The sequence below is a fragment of the Cydia pomonella genome, chromosome 3 (assembly GCF_033807575.1).
Source record: "Cydia pomonella isolate Wapato2018A chromosome 3, ilCydPomo1, whole genome shotgun sequence".
In the NCBI taxonomy this organism is placed as follows: Eukaryota; Metazoa; Arthropoda; class Insecta; order Lepidoptera; family Tortricidae; genus Cydia; species Cydia pomonella.
In genome coordinates, this window is record NC_084705.1 from 26,288,385 (window position 1) to 26,305,584 (window position 17,200).

Genomic DNA, 17,200 nt, shown 5'->3' on the forward strand with positions numbered 1-17,200 from the left:
GTATGTACGTAAACACAGGCGCCAGTCCGACTCACACTCGGCCAGTTTATTTTTTGCAACGCTCGTCATTACCACTACACTAAACAATTTTTTTGAGATATCAGTACAATCGGGCGAAATCACAGCATTAATCGCTGGTCATATCTTAATTTTCTGAGCTGATAATTTAGCCGCGATATATAAGTTTGAACACTATTACATTGTCAAGCAAAATGAATCGGTTGCTGTTTCTAGCGTTGTTGGCGGCTGCATGGGCTCAAGAGGACGTCCTGCCTCTGGCTGAGTCTTGCGACCTCGAGGCTTGCCAGTTGCCCGCCTGCAGGTGTTCTGGCACTGATATTCCAGGTGGACTTAACGCGCGGGATACGCCACAAGTGAGTACAGTCAAAATAACTAATTGCTCGACTAAATCGCCTACAAATTTATTTACAATAGATACTCGTATTTGCTTTATTTTTAGGCTAAATGTGCCTTATCCTGAACCAGATCCAGGAATACAAATACAAATAACTTTATTTTGCATGAAATATGGTACAAAAGATGGTCAGACAATATTATACATAACACATATTCCACCAGCATCTGGCATGCAAAAAACTTAAGAACTAAACATACAACTAAAACTAAGTTTAAACAATCATAGTCAAGGCCTATATTATAATATTATATCACCTACCTCAGTCAAAAGATTACATATATTCCTCGATAGAATAGAAGGCCTTTTGTACGAGCCATGCTTTTAATTTCACTTTAAACGTTTTGAAAGGCAATTGTTTGATATTATCATCCAGTCTATTATAGATTTTTACGCTCATACATAGTGTTTCTACTATACAGAGCTGTCCTTTTGCAAGGTATTACTAGCCTATCAGGGTACCTCGTATTAAAATTACATACATCTTGATATGTCTTAAAAAGTTAAAGAAACTAATATAATTGAAGGAGCCAATAATTTTGACCATGTAGCTGTCGAAGTTATCGAAGAATCAGTAAAAAATATTATGAAGTGTATATTCTAGAAGACTCATTGAAAATATCGCTCAACATTAAAAAAAAATTGTGATAGCTAATGAAAATATGATTCATTCAATACTCAATCCTGATTTTCAACAAAACCATGAATCAAACATTTATTCAGCAAATAGGCCACAGGAGTATATTTACATGTCATTTTTTTACACACAATAAAAATAACAAAATACAATTACAAATATGGAATCAATGAAAAATTAGATACTTATTAGACAGTCTCTAAATGTGGAATTACACATAAAACCATGACAAAAAAAATACAACCACCAAATACTAAAATTCTTAGAGATGTAAAGATCTCTAAGTGTCAGAGATAAAATATAAGTAAAAAAACGATCATTTAATTATTCTTAGAGACGTAAAAGGTCTCCAAGGCTTGAATTAACATAAAATAATAAATAGCTAAACTAAAGAATAAATACATAAAAGACAAGAAATTAAATCAGACAGACAAGAACCGAATGAAGTGTCTCGCGTTAATGCCACTCAAAATTAAAGTTACTTACATACTTATAACATAACATGAAGCCCGTGTAAGCTTAAACAGACCGGTCTCCACAAACAACACCCGTTCACGAGTATAACGCGTGTCTCAGCCATCGCCTCCCTCAACCTTTATTCGGGAAAGTGGCGACCGGGAATGTGGTACCTGTACCTGATACCTGTATATCTGTGCTTGGATACCTTTATCAATATTATTTTTTACAAATCCGCTTCATCATATTCATTTTTTAGTTTGTCCTGTTAACCTTTGATGACGGTGTGAACGTCATCAACATCGAAACCTATCGCGACCTCCTTTACGACCGTCAAAACAGCAATGGCTGTCCAGTCGGGACTACCTTCTACATCAACCACGAATATACCGACTACACCATCGTGAACGAGCTGTATAACCAAGGTCTTGAGATTGCGCTGCACTCCATAAGCCACCAAACTCCTGACACCTACTGGAAGGAAGCTACCTACGATGACATGAAATTGGAATTTGCAGACCAGAAAGTTCAAATGTCTCATTTCGCTAATATTCCGATTGATACGATTAAAGGTAAGGACCATATTTTTAAATAAAAACGAAATAAATTATTTATGAAATTCAATTTTGGTTATCCTAGTATTAAACTAGTGCCAAGGCTATTAACAATAATTCAATGCAGCCTCGAGTATGGTTTTTCTCTTTATATTTGGTAAATAACAATTTAAATTTATAATTTACTGTTTAAGTTTCATTTATGTACTTGTCTTCGTTTTTGCAACAACATTTTTCCTACAGGAGACTTCGTATGTGGTGGAGGCAGTATCCATACCTGTACCTTAAAACTTATTTATAGCGCTCACGTGCTCAGTCTTACACATAGATATATTATTTTACTAAATCAATTATCGACTAATAATCATAATTCCTATATGCGCACCTGACATTTAAATTAATACTAATATTTCTTCTCCATTTCCAGGTCTCCGCATCCCATTCCTGCAGATGACTGGAAACGCTTCCTTTCAAGTCATGGCCGACTACGGACTTGAGTATGACTGCACTATGCCTACCGTCACCCAGATAAACCCTGGCCTTTGGCCGTACACCCTCGACTACGCCTCTACCCAGGATTGCGTTATTCCCGAATGCCCCACTGCGTCTATTCCTGGAGTATGGGTTTTGCCTATGATCAGTTGGATCGATTTAGGCGGGTTCACTTGCTCGATGGTTGACTCTTGTTTCAGTGTGTAAGTACCTATTATTTGCTGATCTTTAACTATTTATTGCATATTTTTGTATTAAACTAATAACTATAAAGCTTTTTTCGTGGTATTGTCTCCGGTTACCTTAAATTGTTGTACCACATCCTGATAAATAGGAATTAGTTGCAGATAACTGAATCTTTACAGGAAATTGGTATTTAAGAAAAAATCTAGGAAATTATTGTCATTTAACAATGATCTCTAACAGGCCATCTCTGACTGATGAAGACGCCTGGTTCGAGTTCATAGTAGACAATTTCGAGAGGCACTACACGGGCAACCGCTCGCCTTTTGGCTTCTACGTCCACCAGTGGTACATCGCAAGTTACCCCGCCATCTACAGGGCTTTGGCAAGATTCTTAGACATGGTCAACAACTTACAAGATGCATTTGTGGTACTTACTTATCTTTCTCACTGTTTAATTGTATCTTTCTCTTTTTAGAAATGCTTCGTTCTACTTTTGATAACTGGTAGTATAGTTTTAATCTAGTAACACGTAAGTTATTTAACACATATGAAAACATTTATCCCCTTTTTAGAAATGCTTCGTTCTACTTTTTTGATCCCTCATACCATAGCTTTAATCTGGTTAACACTTATGTTATTAAATACATATTAAAACATTTAGTTTCATTTGCAAGCCACCGCTAAGGACTTTATTGACATACCTTAACAATTCTGATCGTATCAACCCATATACTTTTGATAATTCGCTCTGATATTTAGGACCTTAGCCATGTAAGCTCATAGCTTAAACCATGTCAATTGTGGATAGGTATAATCGTATCTATCTCAGATTTTATTATTAGACAACGGAATTATAATATCTTCCTGGTAATTCTAGGTAAACTCGGCTGAAGTGATCGACTGGGTGAAGGATCCCGTACCAGTTAATGAATACAGGAGCCGGCCATGCAGGACCTGGGAACCAACCACGTGCCAGCGACAGAGCTGCGGCCCTCTCACCTCAGACCACAACGAATGGGTGAGTAGGACAACATCACAACCATATCTAAACCTGAGGGCCTACCGCGAACAAATTCGAGCGTTAGAGAGGCAAAGTTGGTGGTTGGAACTGTGGCTATCTCAACTCAGGCCTGAATAGATAATTATCTAAACACTTAATTTATTAATTATCATATGCACTTATTAATGAATGAAACTACATCTTAAAGTATCTTATCAAAATTGATCAAAACCTGAGTGGCAAGCACGCGCTTATCCCAGAGTCGTGCCTCTTACTCTTACCCCTTATTTACTGTGAAAGTTTGCTACCTGTAAAGGGAGACGATATTGTGGAAAATTTTTCGCTTAAAAGCAGTCCATAAGACTAAAGTATGGCGACGTAAGTGGTTTGCACTGCAGATCTTGGTAGACCGTTGCAATGCTTTGAAAAATACTAAAGTGACACATACCCAACCACCAAGCCTCGGCTATCCATTTCAATCTACTTCCTCGTACTGCATGAATTCCCTTTATAGGTTTGTTATGGCTTGTTTAGCATGTGAATGAACCTTGATGGAGACCGAATCGGGCTAACATCGAGCGTATTTTTCGAGATATTCAAAGACACTATGAAAACTTTGAATATAGGCGGTCTTTATTCATAAATGTTTCTTCTTGTTTTAGGGTGCATACTGGATGCAGATCTGTAACACGTGTCCAAATACATACCCATGGTTGGGAAACCCTCTCGGTCAATAGAACCTGCTTTATGAACCTGGAAGATCTATCGAAAATAAAAGAAGGAAAAGAAGGGAGATTGGGGGACAACGTATAAATACGTTAAAAAAAACACCTAGAAGTCATACTTTTAAATGAGCTTTTCAACGTAATCAGAAAATTTATTTTTGATTAAATTAGCAATTAAAAAATAAAAGAGCGATCGGTTATTACTTTTCCCATAACCCAGAATATCAAAGACATCATTATCGATCCGATCATTAAATTCTCCAGATTACTTATTAGATACGCTCAAAAGCAATGAAAACAGTAGCTCTTAAGAGTGGTCGCAAAATATGTAGTTCTTGCTTGCACCTACAAAACATGTATCGTTGTCAGAAAATATCGTATTGGGAGCACCTCTCTTAGCAATAAAGCCTCGAAAGCTAATAATCGCAGAGTCCGAAATGAAACGTACAAGCTCCAGGTGAACGGCTCTGGATGACATGCAGGTATACAGGGCCACATAGCGTTTCTCTTGTCTTCGACCGATCTTGGTATTTATCGGGCTGAAATAATCTGTGCAGTAAACATCGTATGATAACAAGTAAAGATAACAACCTAAATGAATTTACTAGAAATTTGTTAAAGAAAAACAAGATTTATTACGTCATTTCTTTTTAAAGTGACATAATCGCAAATGATATGCAACATAAAATCACTATAAGGGTGAGCAAACGTATTTAATAGTATTTAGATATGTATTGCGCGACAACAAATAAAAAGAGAAAGAAATCTTGTTCCAAACTACTTATACCGAGATGAAATTAGTGGTGTAATCCAATACAATCTTATGTAAGTACTTCTTTGGATCCATCTAGATTTTTTTTTTTTCAAAATGAGAAAAGTTGTAAATAAAAATCTTGTTTTATGTAATTGCATTCTTATTATTTAGCATAACTAATATAACATGATAAGAACTAATAAAAGGAAAATAGGTACTCGTACCTTTTAAATATCGTTAGTGGGTAGGAAAAATTGCTTGTGATTGGCATCCGCATGATAGCCCGAGCATAGGTAACCTAAAAATGTCGAGAGTAATACATTCCGTAAGTCCCTCTATGTCATCATAACATTCAAACATGATTCAAACACATGATCAATTGCAATAAAATAGTTAACTTGAAATATTGCTTCGGTATCACCTAATATCTACTCTACAGGACACCCAACTCCTTAGCAACTAAATGACGGTTTTGACAATAGTCTCGTAGGCAAGCAATTTTAACGGATTTTATCGTCGATGGGTGACATTTCTTACGTTAATTTACTCCATTAGCAAGCCGTGGATACATATATTATTATACTCTTTGAGCCGTGGTAAAAATCTAGAACAACCTCAAGGAGCAATGCTCGGAAAGTGGTGACGTAATCAAAAGCACCATCAAGTAGTTTTTACGTGTTCCTATTCTAAATAATTTCACAAACATATTAACGACCCACTTGAAAAAACAGTATTTAATTGAAAGATAAGTGTTTGTGAAGTACCTACTTTGTGTTATCGCCGCCCTACCCGTAATTATCGACGACAATTAATGCGTAATCAGTTTATCGAATTAACCGGAAGATATTTGATGGCAGATCCTTACTTACGTGTTACGACTATTAATACTTCAGTGTACTTAGTTAACATGAAGTGACTGGCAACAGAAGAAACCCTTACTTTATCCTGCACTAATGCTTATTGCTACGTAATAGTGGATTGTTAATTCAAGATATGACTGATAAGAATTAAGCACTCCATTTTCCTTTCGAATATAAGGAAATAAAATAAAAAGAGACAACATTTAAAAACTCAGTAATTCCTCAAAGATACATTTTCTTATATTACTATCATAGTTACCTCTTTCAAATCCTACCATCTACGACACTACCATCCACTGTTTACCATCTACTGTTTTCATCTACGACAGACAAAATTCGTGACGAATACTTTCGCTCGTGTATCAATAATATTTTTTTTTTGTTATGGAACAGAAATATAAATATTTTAATTTAAACAAAAACGAGACAATTTACGTATACACATAAGATAAACGTAGAAAAAAATAAAGTGCCACGCAACATGAATAGGAAATAACAATTTTATACCTAGCAATCATTTTTTTGTTACGTAACGTAACGACCATGATTTCGTCCTTAGAACTTACTTATATTATTCCAATTATTATGTATGTTGTATGTTTTAATAATTTTATAAAAAAAGATATCGTTAATTGGTGATGATTGTGATCAAACCAGCAACGTCTGTGTCGCTGACGCCGGTGCGTAATTAACACATACTGTGAAAATTAAGTCTTCCTTAAATTAATAAAGAAATATTTTAATAAGTAAAATAAAACATCAGAAAACTTTTCTAATACATTTATTGTACGCCATTTACATCAAATAGTAACTATTCGCCTACCAAATTGTGGGTAAAATGCATACAAATGGTTAGATCGAGTCTTTGCATTCATTGTTCTTTACCTCTAAATATTAAAGTAATATTACAAATCTATGCCCTTTCATTACAAACTTACTACTAATGACATATAATCGCCTTTTAATTTGGAGTCATCTAACTTTTCATATATTTGAAGCAGGCATGTAACTGCTAAATATTTTTTTAATTTTTTAATTAATTATTTTTTGTTTTTAATGATTTACAGCAAACAAATGTTTCATGATGACATTCGATATGGTAGTAAATTAAATAATTATGAGTTGTTTTCTATTTATCAAGTCAACAATGTGAAACGAAGCCTAGTTTTTATATAAATTTAAAAATATGCCTTATTTTCCAAATCTAAATTAAATATTTCAGGTCGGAGTTACTAGTAATATAATATCACGTATCATATATATAGTATAAGAGACAAACATACTTAAGACTATAAAGTACCTATTTACAAATTATGAAGTGGACAACATCAATGGATATTAAAATGAATTCGTAGAGAAACATGATAATGTGTCGCTTATATTTACCGTAAAGACTGGTACAATAAAGCTTAATGAAGATGTAATAAATTATTACCGCTAACTTACACTCGATTGTTATATGTACACAATAGTTACGAATTCCCTAGAAAGCGAAACAAAGTAACGCTATTAAAGATTCGATGCCTCGAAAAAATATTTCGATCATTTGAGGTAGAAAATAAAATTAAACATTACATTTTCCTAAAAGTACGATGACGCTTAAAATTATTATTTACAATTTGATAAAATTAAAATGGTTAATCAATATTATTGGAGTACTACTGGCTGGTCCTAAGTTACTACTATATTTAACAAAACATTATTTACAACTTTATACACCAATAACTCTAAAGTAAAATAAATTAAAAGTAATACTGTAAATAAATTTAAAGCTTAAGTTAAAAAATAAACCATTTTTTTCACTTAAAATAAATCAGTCCATTCACAATAGGTATATATAGAGAATCAAATTTTATTTAAGTACCTATGCAAACAATGAAACATTCACCAGTTATCATATTTGGCTCGGTATTGATTGTACGATACTCATAAATAATGGAAAATTGCGAAAGATAAAATATTACAGTTAGTCACATACCTATATTTTTGAAGTGGAAACTTCTTTAAAAATGGCGCGTTGGGCATTTTTTGAGATAGGAAAAACCCATTGAACTCGCGACACTGTTACCGTTACCGTAACCGACACCTCTGTATATTATTAGTATCTACTTAAATTGGCCCCGTTTACACGAGAGTTGAGTTTGGGTTGAAATACATTGGTTATATAACTATACGAAGATTCAAAAAATACACACGTACCTAATTGTTCAAGATTTCGCTTCTGTTGGTACTCCCGGAATGCCACTGTTTTTTTTTTTTTAAATATTGGACAATCAATAGAAATGTTTAGTTTACTGTTTTCCTATAAAACCCTTTCAATTACTATAATACCGTTTTCAAATTTTAAATTTTATTTATAATAAAAGTTTAGGAATTAATAAAATATTTTAGACTCTCAGTTAGCAACACCTATGAAAGATTTTGACTGGTAAATGCTTTATTATCATTGTAATAAATAACATACATTGGAACCAAATTTGCCAACTTTCATTATTTGAACCACCATGTGTAAACACTATGTGTAACGAGTGTAGAGAACCTTTGTAAGTTTGTGACTGTGCACTTTAAAGCCTCAAAAACGAGGTCAGTTAAATTATAGCATTCAGAATATATTTTCATGCAATATTTATACACAGTTATATGTTCTCCCAATGAAGTCAGAGTTCCAACAAAAACACACTGCAGGGGCTCCCGCGAAAACCGCAAATTTCGGGGATCTTTTTCTTTTACTCTTACTCAGACGCAATAGAGTGACAGAGAAAAATGCCCACAATTGACGCACTTCGATTTTCGTGGTTATAGCCCAGATCTACAAAAAATATAGGAATAAAACCAACGAACTAAAGCAAACCACCGTGGCAACACAGTTGTTCTGACACATCGATAATTTTATGTGAGATTTTGTTTTACGTTAAACATCAAACAATTCAAATATCATATAATGTTTGCATCACATGTTGCCTGTTGAAGCCTTGCGGCTCAGTTTTCTACATTTTAGGTAGGACTGTAAATCTCCGCGTGCCTAGCTACCGTGCCAATCGTTTACGCTCCGTAGCGTAGCGTTGTCATCTCTCTCCATCGCGGAGCGTAAACGACTGGTACGTTGACTAGGCACCCTATTGTTAAGAAAGCCGAACAGCTCAGTTAATTGCAGACATGATGGTCGCGCTTGTAGCGGCAGAGCTCGCAGTGCACGCGGCAGCACCACACGAAGCGGCAGCGGCACTTCTCCTCGTGGTCGCGCACGCGCGTCTGGTAGCCGCGCCCGCAGCACAGCAGGCGGCAGCCGTCCAGCCCGGCCGACGTGCGGTTACACGAGCGTCCGCGCGTGCCCAGGATGCCCAGTCTGGGTAATACCACACAACTGCATTCAGATTATTTCTGGATACCCTGAGATACGATAGCTCACCCTTCTCACATGAAGAAAAGTAAGCATTTTATTGGTACTTGGTTAAGTATCCTTTTTCATTTATATACGTTGGTAAAAACGCAAGAGAGGCTGTTTTAACTTTGGTGATAGGAGGATCTTTTATACCAAAGCGATAAGTGAGCGAAAGAATGAGCCGATATGATATATGAAATGATGAAACCATCCCATATAACACAAAAGTCTATTTGAAAACACTATGAGAGGGCAAAATTTTTGATCAAAAAAGGCCTGCAAAAACAAGGGATGACATTTCAGATCTAGAGCAGAGCCCAACTGTGGAAGTACTTCCACCTTACAGAAAGCCGCAGCCAAAGAAAACTAGACCCTACTCATAGTGTTGTGTTCCTACCGGTGAGTAAGGTTGCCACAGTTCAACGAGGGTGCGGAGTGTTAGGGTCGGCAACGTGCATGTAACACCTCTGGTGTTACAGGCGTCCATAGGCTACGGCGACTGTTTACCACCAGGCGGTCCGTATGCTTGTTTGCCACTGACTAGTATTACAAAAAAAAGGAATAGTGTAAGTAAAAATATATTCAAATTAAGTAGTTGAATAAAACTCACTCATCATTAGGTTCGCAGTAGTCAGGAGAGTCTTCTAAATAAACCAGGTCGGTCTTGTTAGGTTTCTTCATGTCAGCATGAAGCGGTCGCAGTTTCCTTATGTTCTTTCCTCTTTTTCTTTCAACCACCTGGAAATGATGAAATCCATTTTTTTTATCACCGTTAGGCCTGATGATGATGAAATTGTGATCATGGAGAGAAAATAAAATGAGCAAACCGTGTGAAAAGGGAAACCAAGGTAACGACTAATATTTAAAAAAAAGTTAAGAAAAGATCTTGGCTGATGAATATGTGTGAGATACAGAAGATGAGAAGCAAGTAAATATTTTACAAAAAGAGCTTAGGTGCCATAGAACGGAGTTTCTGAAAAATCGTACCGTTTGTATAGATCAGTACACGGTTGCCAAAAATTTTAATAGCAATCTTGAGGATTTACTCTAGGGACTTCAGCGACAAATCCTGATTTTTTTGGAAAAAATCACAAAGATAAATCAAAAACGTACTCTAATTTTTTTAAACATTTTATGGACAATTTACTCACAAAAATGCGCAATTTTATTTTTGAGGGAGTTAAGCGATTACTTTTTTTTTAAACTTATAACAAATTAAAATTCAAAAACATAATATCCTCGGCGAGCACCATCCATCTCGCTCACGCTTACGCTCCGTAAGAGTGAGAGAAAAATACGAACATACGGGACCTCAATAGTGAAACCACACAAAATGCAGTATGTACCTTAACATGTGACGCCCCCTCGTACCGCGTGGTGAGCGCGTCGCCGACGGCGCGGAGCGGCGGCAGGCGGCGCCAGCACACGCGCACGGAGCACGAGCCGGACATGCCGTGGCACTTGCACACGCGCTGCATGCGCCCTCGGACCGCCTGAGAAACAAAACATTCCTGTTACTCCTCCTCCCGCAAAATACCGTAAAACTTAGTTACTCTGAACCATTTTTCACATTAAATATGATACTTCTGAGTAGAGAAATATTTATTACAATCTACAAGATATGAGAAATGATATGGTTTTCCTAAAACTCTATTTTAATTTTAATAAGTCAAGAAAAAAAATCTTGAAGTCACCCCTATTTCTTTCAATTGTATCCTTATTCCTACTGCAACTTTTCTCGAAAATTTTTCTCACAAAACACTATAAAATGATTTGGTTTTCTTTCTTTTTGCAAATTCATAAAACTGTGCCCAGAGTTCTAAAAACTTAGCTTAAATCCCGCCTAAGCTCCTACCATTACCCCGCTCTCTTCCGTAGGTTCTATTTCGAACGCATACTTCTGCCCGCTCGATCTTTTGCAGCGGGTGATGCGGTGAGGGGTATGAGTTCCGCTCAAATGCGCGAGGCCATTGGCGTCGAGTGCAGCTTTAAGTATTATGTCTAAATACAGTAGTAGTAGTCATTCCTTGATTTTTCTTTTATCACAGAGGGCGATTCGAACTATGTAATCTGACAGAGAATATATTAAATAAAATTTGAATCACCCTCACGATATTAATACTTTGAATACAGCTCAGTCTAAAAATATTAGAACAGTTATTAAATACCTACCTATGAATAAAAAGAAACAAACAAGTTATTTGTTTTAAAAGGGGACAAAGTTGTTGTTTAACCGCTCGTGTTAATATTGATACCAGAACCAGCGAAAGATTCCTACATTGAACCACTAGCGTGCGAGTGGTTCGAGAAGTGGAATCTTGCCCTCGTGGGTTAAACAAACTTTGTCTCCGAGTGAAACACAATATTTTTCTCCACACCAACGCGAGGAAAATACTAACTATGAAGTACCTACCACAAAAATCAAACCAAATCAAATGAAATCCAAATGAACGTAATAAAAAAAATATCATTCAAATCAAATGCATAATTAAAAAGTCAATTCTACCAGCTAACATAAGAAAACAACTAAAAACTTGCATCTGATTACTGCAACCCACATGTGGATCAAATGCAACTTTCTCATTAGTTTCTGAACAATCAAGACGGTTTTTACCAGTTGGTGTGGTGAAAATATAATATACTATCTCCTGAATTCATATAACTCGACATCAGCATTTGTTGTACATTCACTACGGTCATGCCCCTACGTTTGATTTTTTTCGAAATTTTATAAGAGTTAGGAGCATTTAAAAATTTGTATGAAAACTGTTTTTCGCTCCTAGTTTATACAATAATCAAAAAATCTAAAAAAATCTAACGTAGGGGCATATATAGCTATTGTTAATATACATCAGATTATGTGAAAATATTTTCCGTAATTTCAATATCCAGAAAGGAAAATGGGGACTACGTTTGTATATAGAAGCGGCCGTCCCCTTTCCTCTTAAGCAATGTGACAGTCAGACAGACGGATGAAGACGCACCATAAGGTTCAATTTAGTAAAAGTAAAATTTTGGTACAGAACGCTAATAAGACGAGCTACTGATTCTTTACTATCTGCTATAAAGTTCTTTCCTTTATAGTAATTAAATGATTAAGTACCCGTCGTCCAGCTTCATTGTTATGCAGGTTCATCAGCCCCTCATCAGTGTTCTTGTCTTCTTTGGAGTCCACGAAGTCGCGGCTGTAAATCTCGCCATACCTGATATCCTGAAAATGAGGACGGGCAAAAATGTAAACAATGTTTTTACAAAAAAACAAGGAATACCTATAGGTAGAAATTGCGATAAATGGCATTAAGCAAGTTTTACATAATAAGGTATTTATTGAATTATTAAAATCAATGTGCGGATTAGATTTCGTTAGATAGTGATCTGATAACATTTAATTGATTACTTCCAAGAATTAAATGCAATTCGGACGTGGATAAGATAAGAAAAGTAATTTGATTGATTGTAAAGGCGGCATTTCCGAGAATAGAATTTGATTTGATTTACTTAGTCAGGTCATTAGTTCTGTCACAAAGGTTTTGACTGATAAAATGTAATGCACTTATCAAAACGTAGTTTTAAATTTAGGTCGCGATTTTGTTTACAAATTTATTTTCTATAGGATTGTCATTAGACGCGAATAGGCGACTGGATGATAAAATATATACATTACAAAAGGGAGTAATAATCAGTGTCACATTAGTAGAATAGTTGCAATTATTTATTTCTATGATACTTATTTTATTTGTCCGACAAGTCTGTATCAGCATTTAGTTCTCGGACAAGTCTACTTAAGATCAGGGATCAACCTTTACAGACAGAACTTATAACCTGACACTTAGTCAGGTATCTTATACGCGAGATTATCTATAGTCGTTTATATAACATAACTTTTAACAAAAAATAATCATTTTATGGACTTCATCAGCAAGTCTACTTCGCAGTACTTTTCGAGATTAATTGCACTTTTGGTACTAAAAAAAACTGTAAATGCTCTAAGGAATTCCCTTGATTTCTCAATGATCCGATCCTAACTTGATGATAATGGGATTATCTAGAAAGCATACCCTTTAAAACAAAAAATTGAACTACACCAAGTAATCTCCGAGTAATCGGAATAATATACTTACCTACTGGATGGATAATGGATTGTGTGAAAGAGGATATGAGAAAGAAAGGAGTGAGTGCTGAGGTGACGAAAGATAGAGGAGAATGGAAGAGAAGAACATGTTGTGCCGACCCCACATAACGTGGGATAAGGGCAGGAGGAAGAAGAAGAAGACTTAAAAATAATTTTGAGAATTAAGAATCTCCTCCTTCTTTTATCCATCCCCAAACATCTATAGCAGCGCATCGAGAGGGGTAGTAAATTAGTCATATGAGTAACGTTGTTTCCGATCTTGGCTCTTATGCACCAATTAGCTCGTGGCACGGCGCCCGTGAGAGCTACTGAACACTGCTTCCCAAGAATTTGTAAGTAGTAACAGTTTTCAGCGTCTACCTCAGGGCATCCTCCCCAGTGCCAAATGCCTTAGATTGCGCTTCCGCACCCTCGAGACGCAAGAGCACTCGTTGAGTTCGCCTCGCGAACAAGCGCGCGCCACGGAGTGCGCAAGCGTCGCTGAAGACAGCGCGTGCACAAACACTTCTTCACAAAACTTATTAAGACAGCAACAGTACTCAATGCCTACCTCAGAGCATCCTCCCCACTGCCAGTGCCTTGGTGTACGCTTCCGCACCCTCGAGTCGCAGGAGCACTCGTTGAGCTCGCCTCGTGAGCAAGCGCGGGCCACGGCGTGCGCAAGTGCCGCTGAAGACAACGCGTGCACGAACGCCGCTTCTCGCGATTCTGGAATCATGTTACGAATTTTAGGTTAGCACTACTTTTAGATAGCTAATTAGAAAATAACGATTTGGCGTTTTGAATAAAACGTCCGATCTGTAATGTAAACGCCCTCTTAAACAACTAGCGAGAGTACACAGATCCAGTAATATAAACACATGTCTTTTAAAATCGGCGTGATGCATCGACAGGTGAAAATAAACAGCATGTCTTGAGCTGTGATTCCTAGAATAGAAAAGTGCCATTAAAAAAATTTGAAAGTTATAGTCCACAGAACAAGGAAAGCTTGTTTTTTTTTTACTGGCTCTTCTGTCGAAACGAAATGAGATTTCTGTTATTCGTGTTATAAAAACAAAAAAACTGCCAGCTCATTTACAATAAAAACCGGCCAAGAACATGTCGGGCCACGCTCAGTGTAGGGTTCCGTAGTTACTATTCCGTCACAATAAGCTAAACTGGAGCTTAAAGTATAGTAAATTGTTAACCAAGGGATGAAATGGTACCTTTCACCCGAGTTAAACAAATAGGCAAATTTGCATAATCAGTACCTAATTAAAGTAAGTCTTTTTACTATGAAGGGGAAACTTTTTGCGATAACTCAAAAACAGCTAAACTGATCATGTCCGCTATAGTTTTCATTCAATGTATTTCTTAAGCTCTACTTTCACGATTTTTTCATATTTTTTGGACCTTTGGTTCAAAAGTTAGAGGGGGGGACACATTTTATTTTTCTTTCGGAGCGATTATCTCCGAATATATTCACTTTATCAAAAAATGTTTGTTGAAGACCCCTATTAGTTTTGAAAGACCTTTCTAACGATATCCCACACTGTAGGGTTGAAGCAAAAAAAAAAATTTCACCCCCAATTTACGTGTTAGGGAGGTACCCTAAAAAAAAAAAATTTTTTATATTTTATTGTACGACTTTGTCGGCTTTATTGATTTATATATCCATGCCAAATTTCAGCTTTCTAGAACTAACGACCACGGAGCAAAGCCTCGGACAGACAGACAGACAGACGGACATGGCGAAACTATAAGGGTTCCTAGTTGACTACGGAACCCTAAAAACGGCTTAGCAGTTTTGATAGAACTGACGCTCGATTCACCGCGGTGACATTTGACACCTTACACAGCTTATTTCCAATCCATTTTTGGGTCAATAAGTAACTATGGTTAATAGCGTCGATATTTATTTTTGAACCAGCAACTCACGGGGAGTTGTCTCTATTAGATGACAATTGTCATTGTAGTGAAATAAGGGCCTGGACGAAGGTAGACAATAGTAAGGATGGTAGAAGTGAGTCCGAGGTCTAAGGTAAAAATAGTCTTAAATAGACGTAGAATACTAACTGTATTTCAGCACCCCTCCGAAGATGTCGGTGGAGTTCTGAACAGTGCTGCAGTTCCACCGGCTGTGTCGGAACTGGTGTTGGCACTCCTCGACCGCCTGCAAGGCGCCCGTTTGTAGCACCTGGAATACGACAGTGTTCTTTTTTACATTAGGTAGTATCATCTTTCACCTCCACGTTTTTTTGTATTTACTTTTCTCTTAAAGTTACATTCGGATGACGACTTCGGCAAGTTTAGTCTTCAGCAACTTCATACGTTGGTTACCGTTGCATCGTAACTGATGCGGCGTTTACATCAATCTCTTTAATAAAATGTGTGACGATTTGAACGTATTAATCGCAACGGTAACGCGGCATAAACAGCAAATATTCGACGCTCTTACACGTACGATGTACGAGCGTCAGAAGGTACACTACAGAGTGATATGATACATAACCCATGCCTTAAAAGAATTCTGGGACAGACTCTCACACTGGGATAATTTTCATATTGGCCGGAACACCAAGCTTCAACTAACGGGGACATGACAATTAGCAATACTAGGCTAGGGCCCTAAATTGCCTAAAATAAAGAGGTTCTCTCTAACGGTATTTCAACCGAACAAGATATTATAATAATAACCCAAATCACTTTTACTCGTAAATTTATGGCCCGTATTCAATAAAACAATTCCACCGAGAAATTCTAGAAAACGAGCTTTGCTTGTTCAATAAAGATGTTACCTATTTTATGCCCGTGAGTATCTTATAACGTTAATACGCTATAAACGGAATTATCGCATCATTAACGTTAATTGCCTCCATAATATTGTGGAGTGGAATATACTTCACGATTCTCCGGTTTATGGAGTAATCGATGAAGTTCACGAGCGGCACGATACATTATCTTATGCGTACCTATTTTTTTTAAGTTTCTTGATGAGTATAATATGTTATAAATGACGATGTCACCAGTAAATTTTAAGATTCCTTATTTAAATACCTAGGTACTGGCATAGCACTAATTTTACTCACACTCACAGATAGGTGTAATCCTAAAGTGCTATAGGGACCGTGCGCGTTGGAGGGTCTGCCATCTTGTGGTCTGAATCGGAACCATAAACATGCACATTTACACGTCAAGTGTTTTCTTGTGCATAGTAGGTTTTGCCATCTTGTGGGCTACATCGGAACAATAAACCTCACATTTACGCTTCGCGCCAAAAATCTGACAGCTCCTGTGCTGCCTCCGTTCATGCACGCTTCCTATGAAGTGTGGTTTCCATTTATCGTTTGGCTTAATATCAAATGCTTATTAAAGTGAATATTTGTCTGGCAGCTGTAAATAATGATTACTGAATGCGCCTGCTGCTTTAAATAATTCTTTAATTCATCTATGGGGTGTCGACACGGCTGATCGATGCCACTGGAGACCATAGCGCTGGCGCTTACCTCTCCCAGCGTATATCCCTGGCAATACAGAGAGGTAACGCGGCCAGCGTTATGGGATCTTTGCCGCAGGCGGAGGCTTTAGAAGGGGTATTCTTATTATAACTAACTGGTTAATTAGTATA

General features: G+C 36.8%; 2 protein-coding genes and 1 long non-coding RNA gene across 3 annotated transcripts in view; 1 reads left to right on the forward strand and 2 right to left on the reverse strand.

The window, feature by feature from the left end:
• Positions 1–17,200, reverse strand: part of LOC133516428 (uncharacterized) — a 452,437-nt gene that overhangs the window by 222,981 nt on the left and 212,256 nt on the right. The window lies entirely within an intron of this gene.
• LOC133516418 (chitin deacetylase 8-like) lies at positions 198–5,085 on the forward strand. Its single transcript, XM_061849344.1, has 6 exons — positions 198–374; positions 1,768–2,080; positions 2,490–2,757; positions 2,981–3,167; positions 3,618–3,758; positions 4,403–5,085. Exons 1-6 carry the CDS (start codon positions 213–215, stop codon positions 4,475–4,477), a joined length of 1,146 nt encoding a protein of 381 aa, XP_061705328.1. The 5' UTR covers positions 198–212; the 3' UTR covers positions 4,478–5,085.
• LOC133516419 (protein Wnt-4-like) overlaps positions 7,137–17,200 on the reverse strand; it is an 88,511-nt gene continuing 78,447 nt past the window's right edge. Inside the window, exons 3-8 of the mRNA XM_061849345.1 lie at positions 15,649–15,769; positions 14,144–14,301; positions 12,565–12,672; positions 10,808–10,954; positions 10,072–10,199; positions 7,137–9,425 (exon numbers count right to left, since the gene is read on the reverse strand). Coding sequence (XP_061705329.1) covers positions 9,224–9,425; positions 10,072–10,199; positions 10,808–10,954; positions 12,565–12,672; positions 14,144–14,301; positions 15,649–15,769 — 864 coding nt within the window. The 3' untranslated portion in view covers positions 7,137–9,223. The remainder of the gene's footprint in view (positions 9,426–10,071; positions 10,200–10,807; positions 10,955–12,564; positions 12,673–14,143; positions 14,302–15,648; positions 15,770–17,200) is intronic.

Excerpts from the sequence above, each read along its gene's own strand:
- LOC133516418 (XM_061849344.1), top strand. The coding sequence starts at position 213 with ATGAATCGGTTGCTGTTTCTAGCGTTGTTGGCGGCTGCATGGGCTCAA. Across the intron at positions 2,081-2,489 it reads TCCGATTGATACGATTAAAG|GTCTCCGCATCCCATTCCTG; the intron begins GTAAGGACCATA and ends CTCCATTTCCAG. Across the intron at positions 2,758-2,980 it reads GTTGACTCTTGTTTCAGTGT|GCCATCTCTGACTGATGAAG; the intron begins GTAAGTACCTAT and ends GATCTCTAACAG.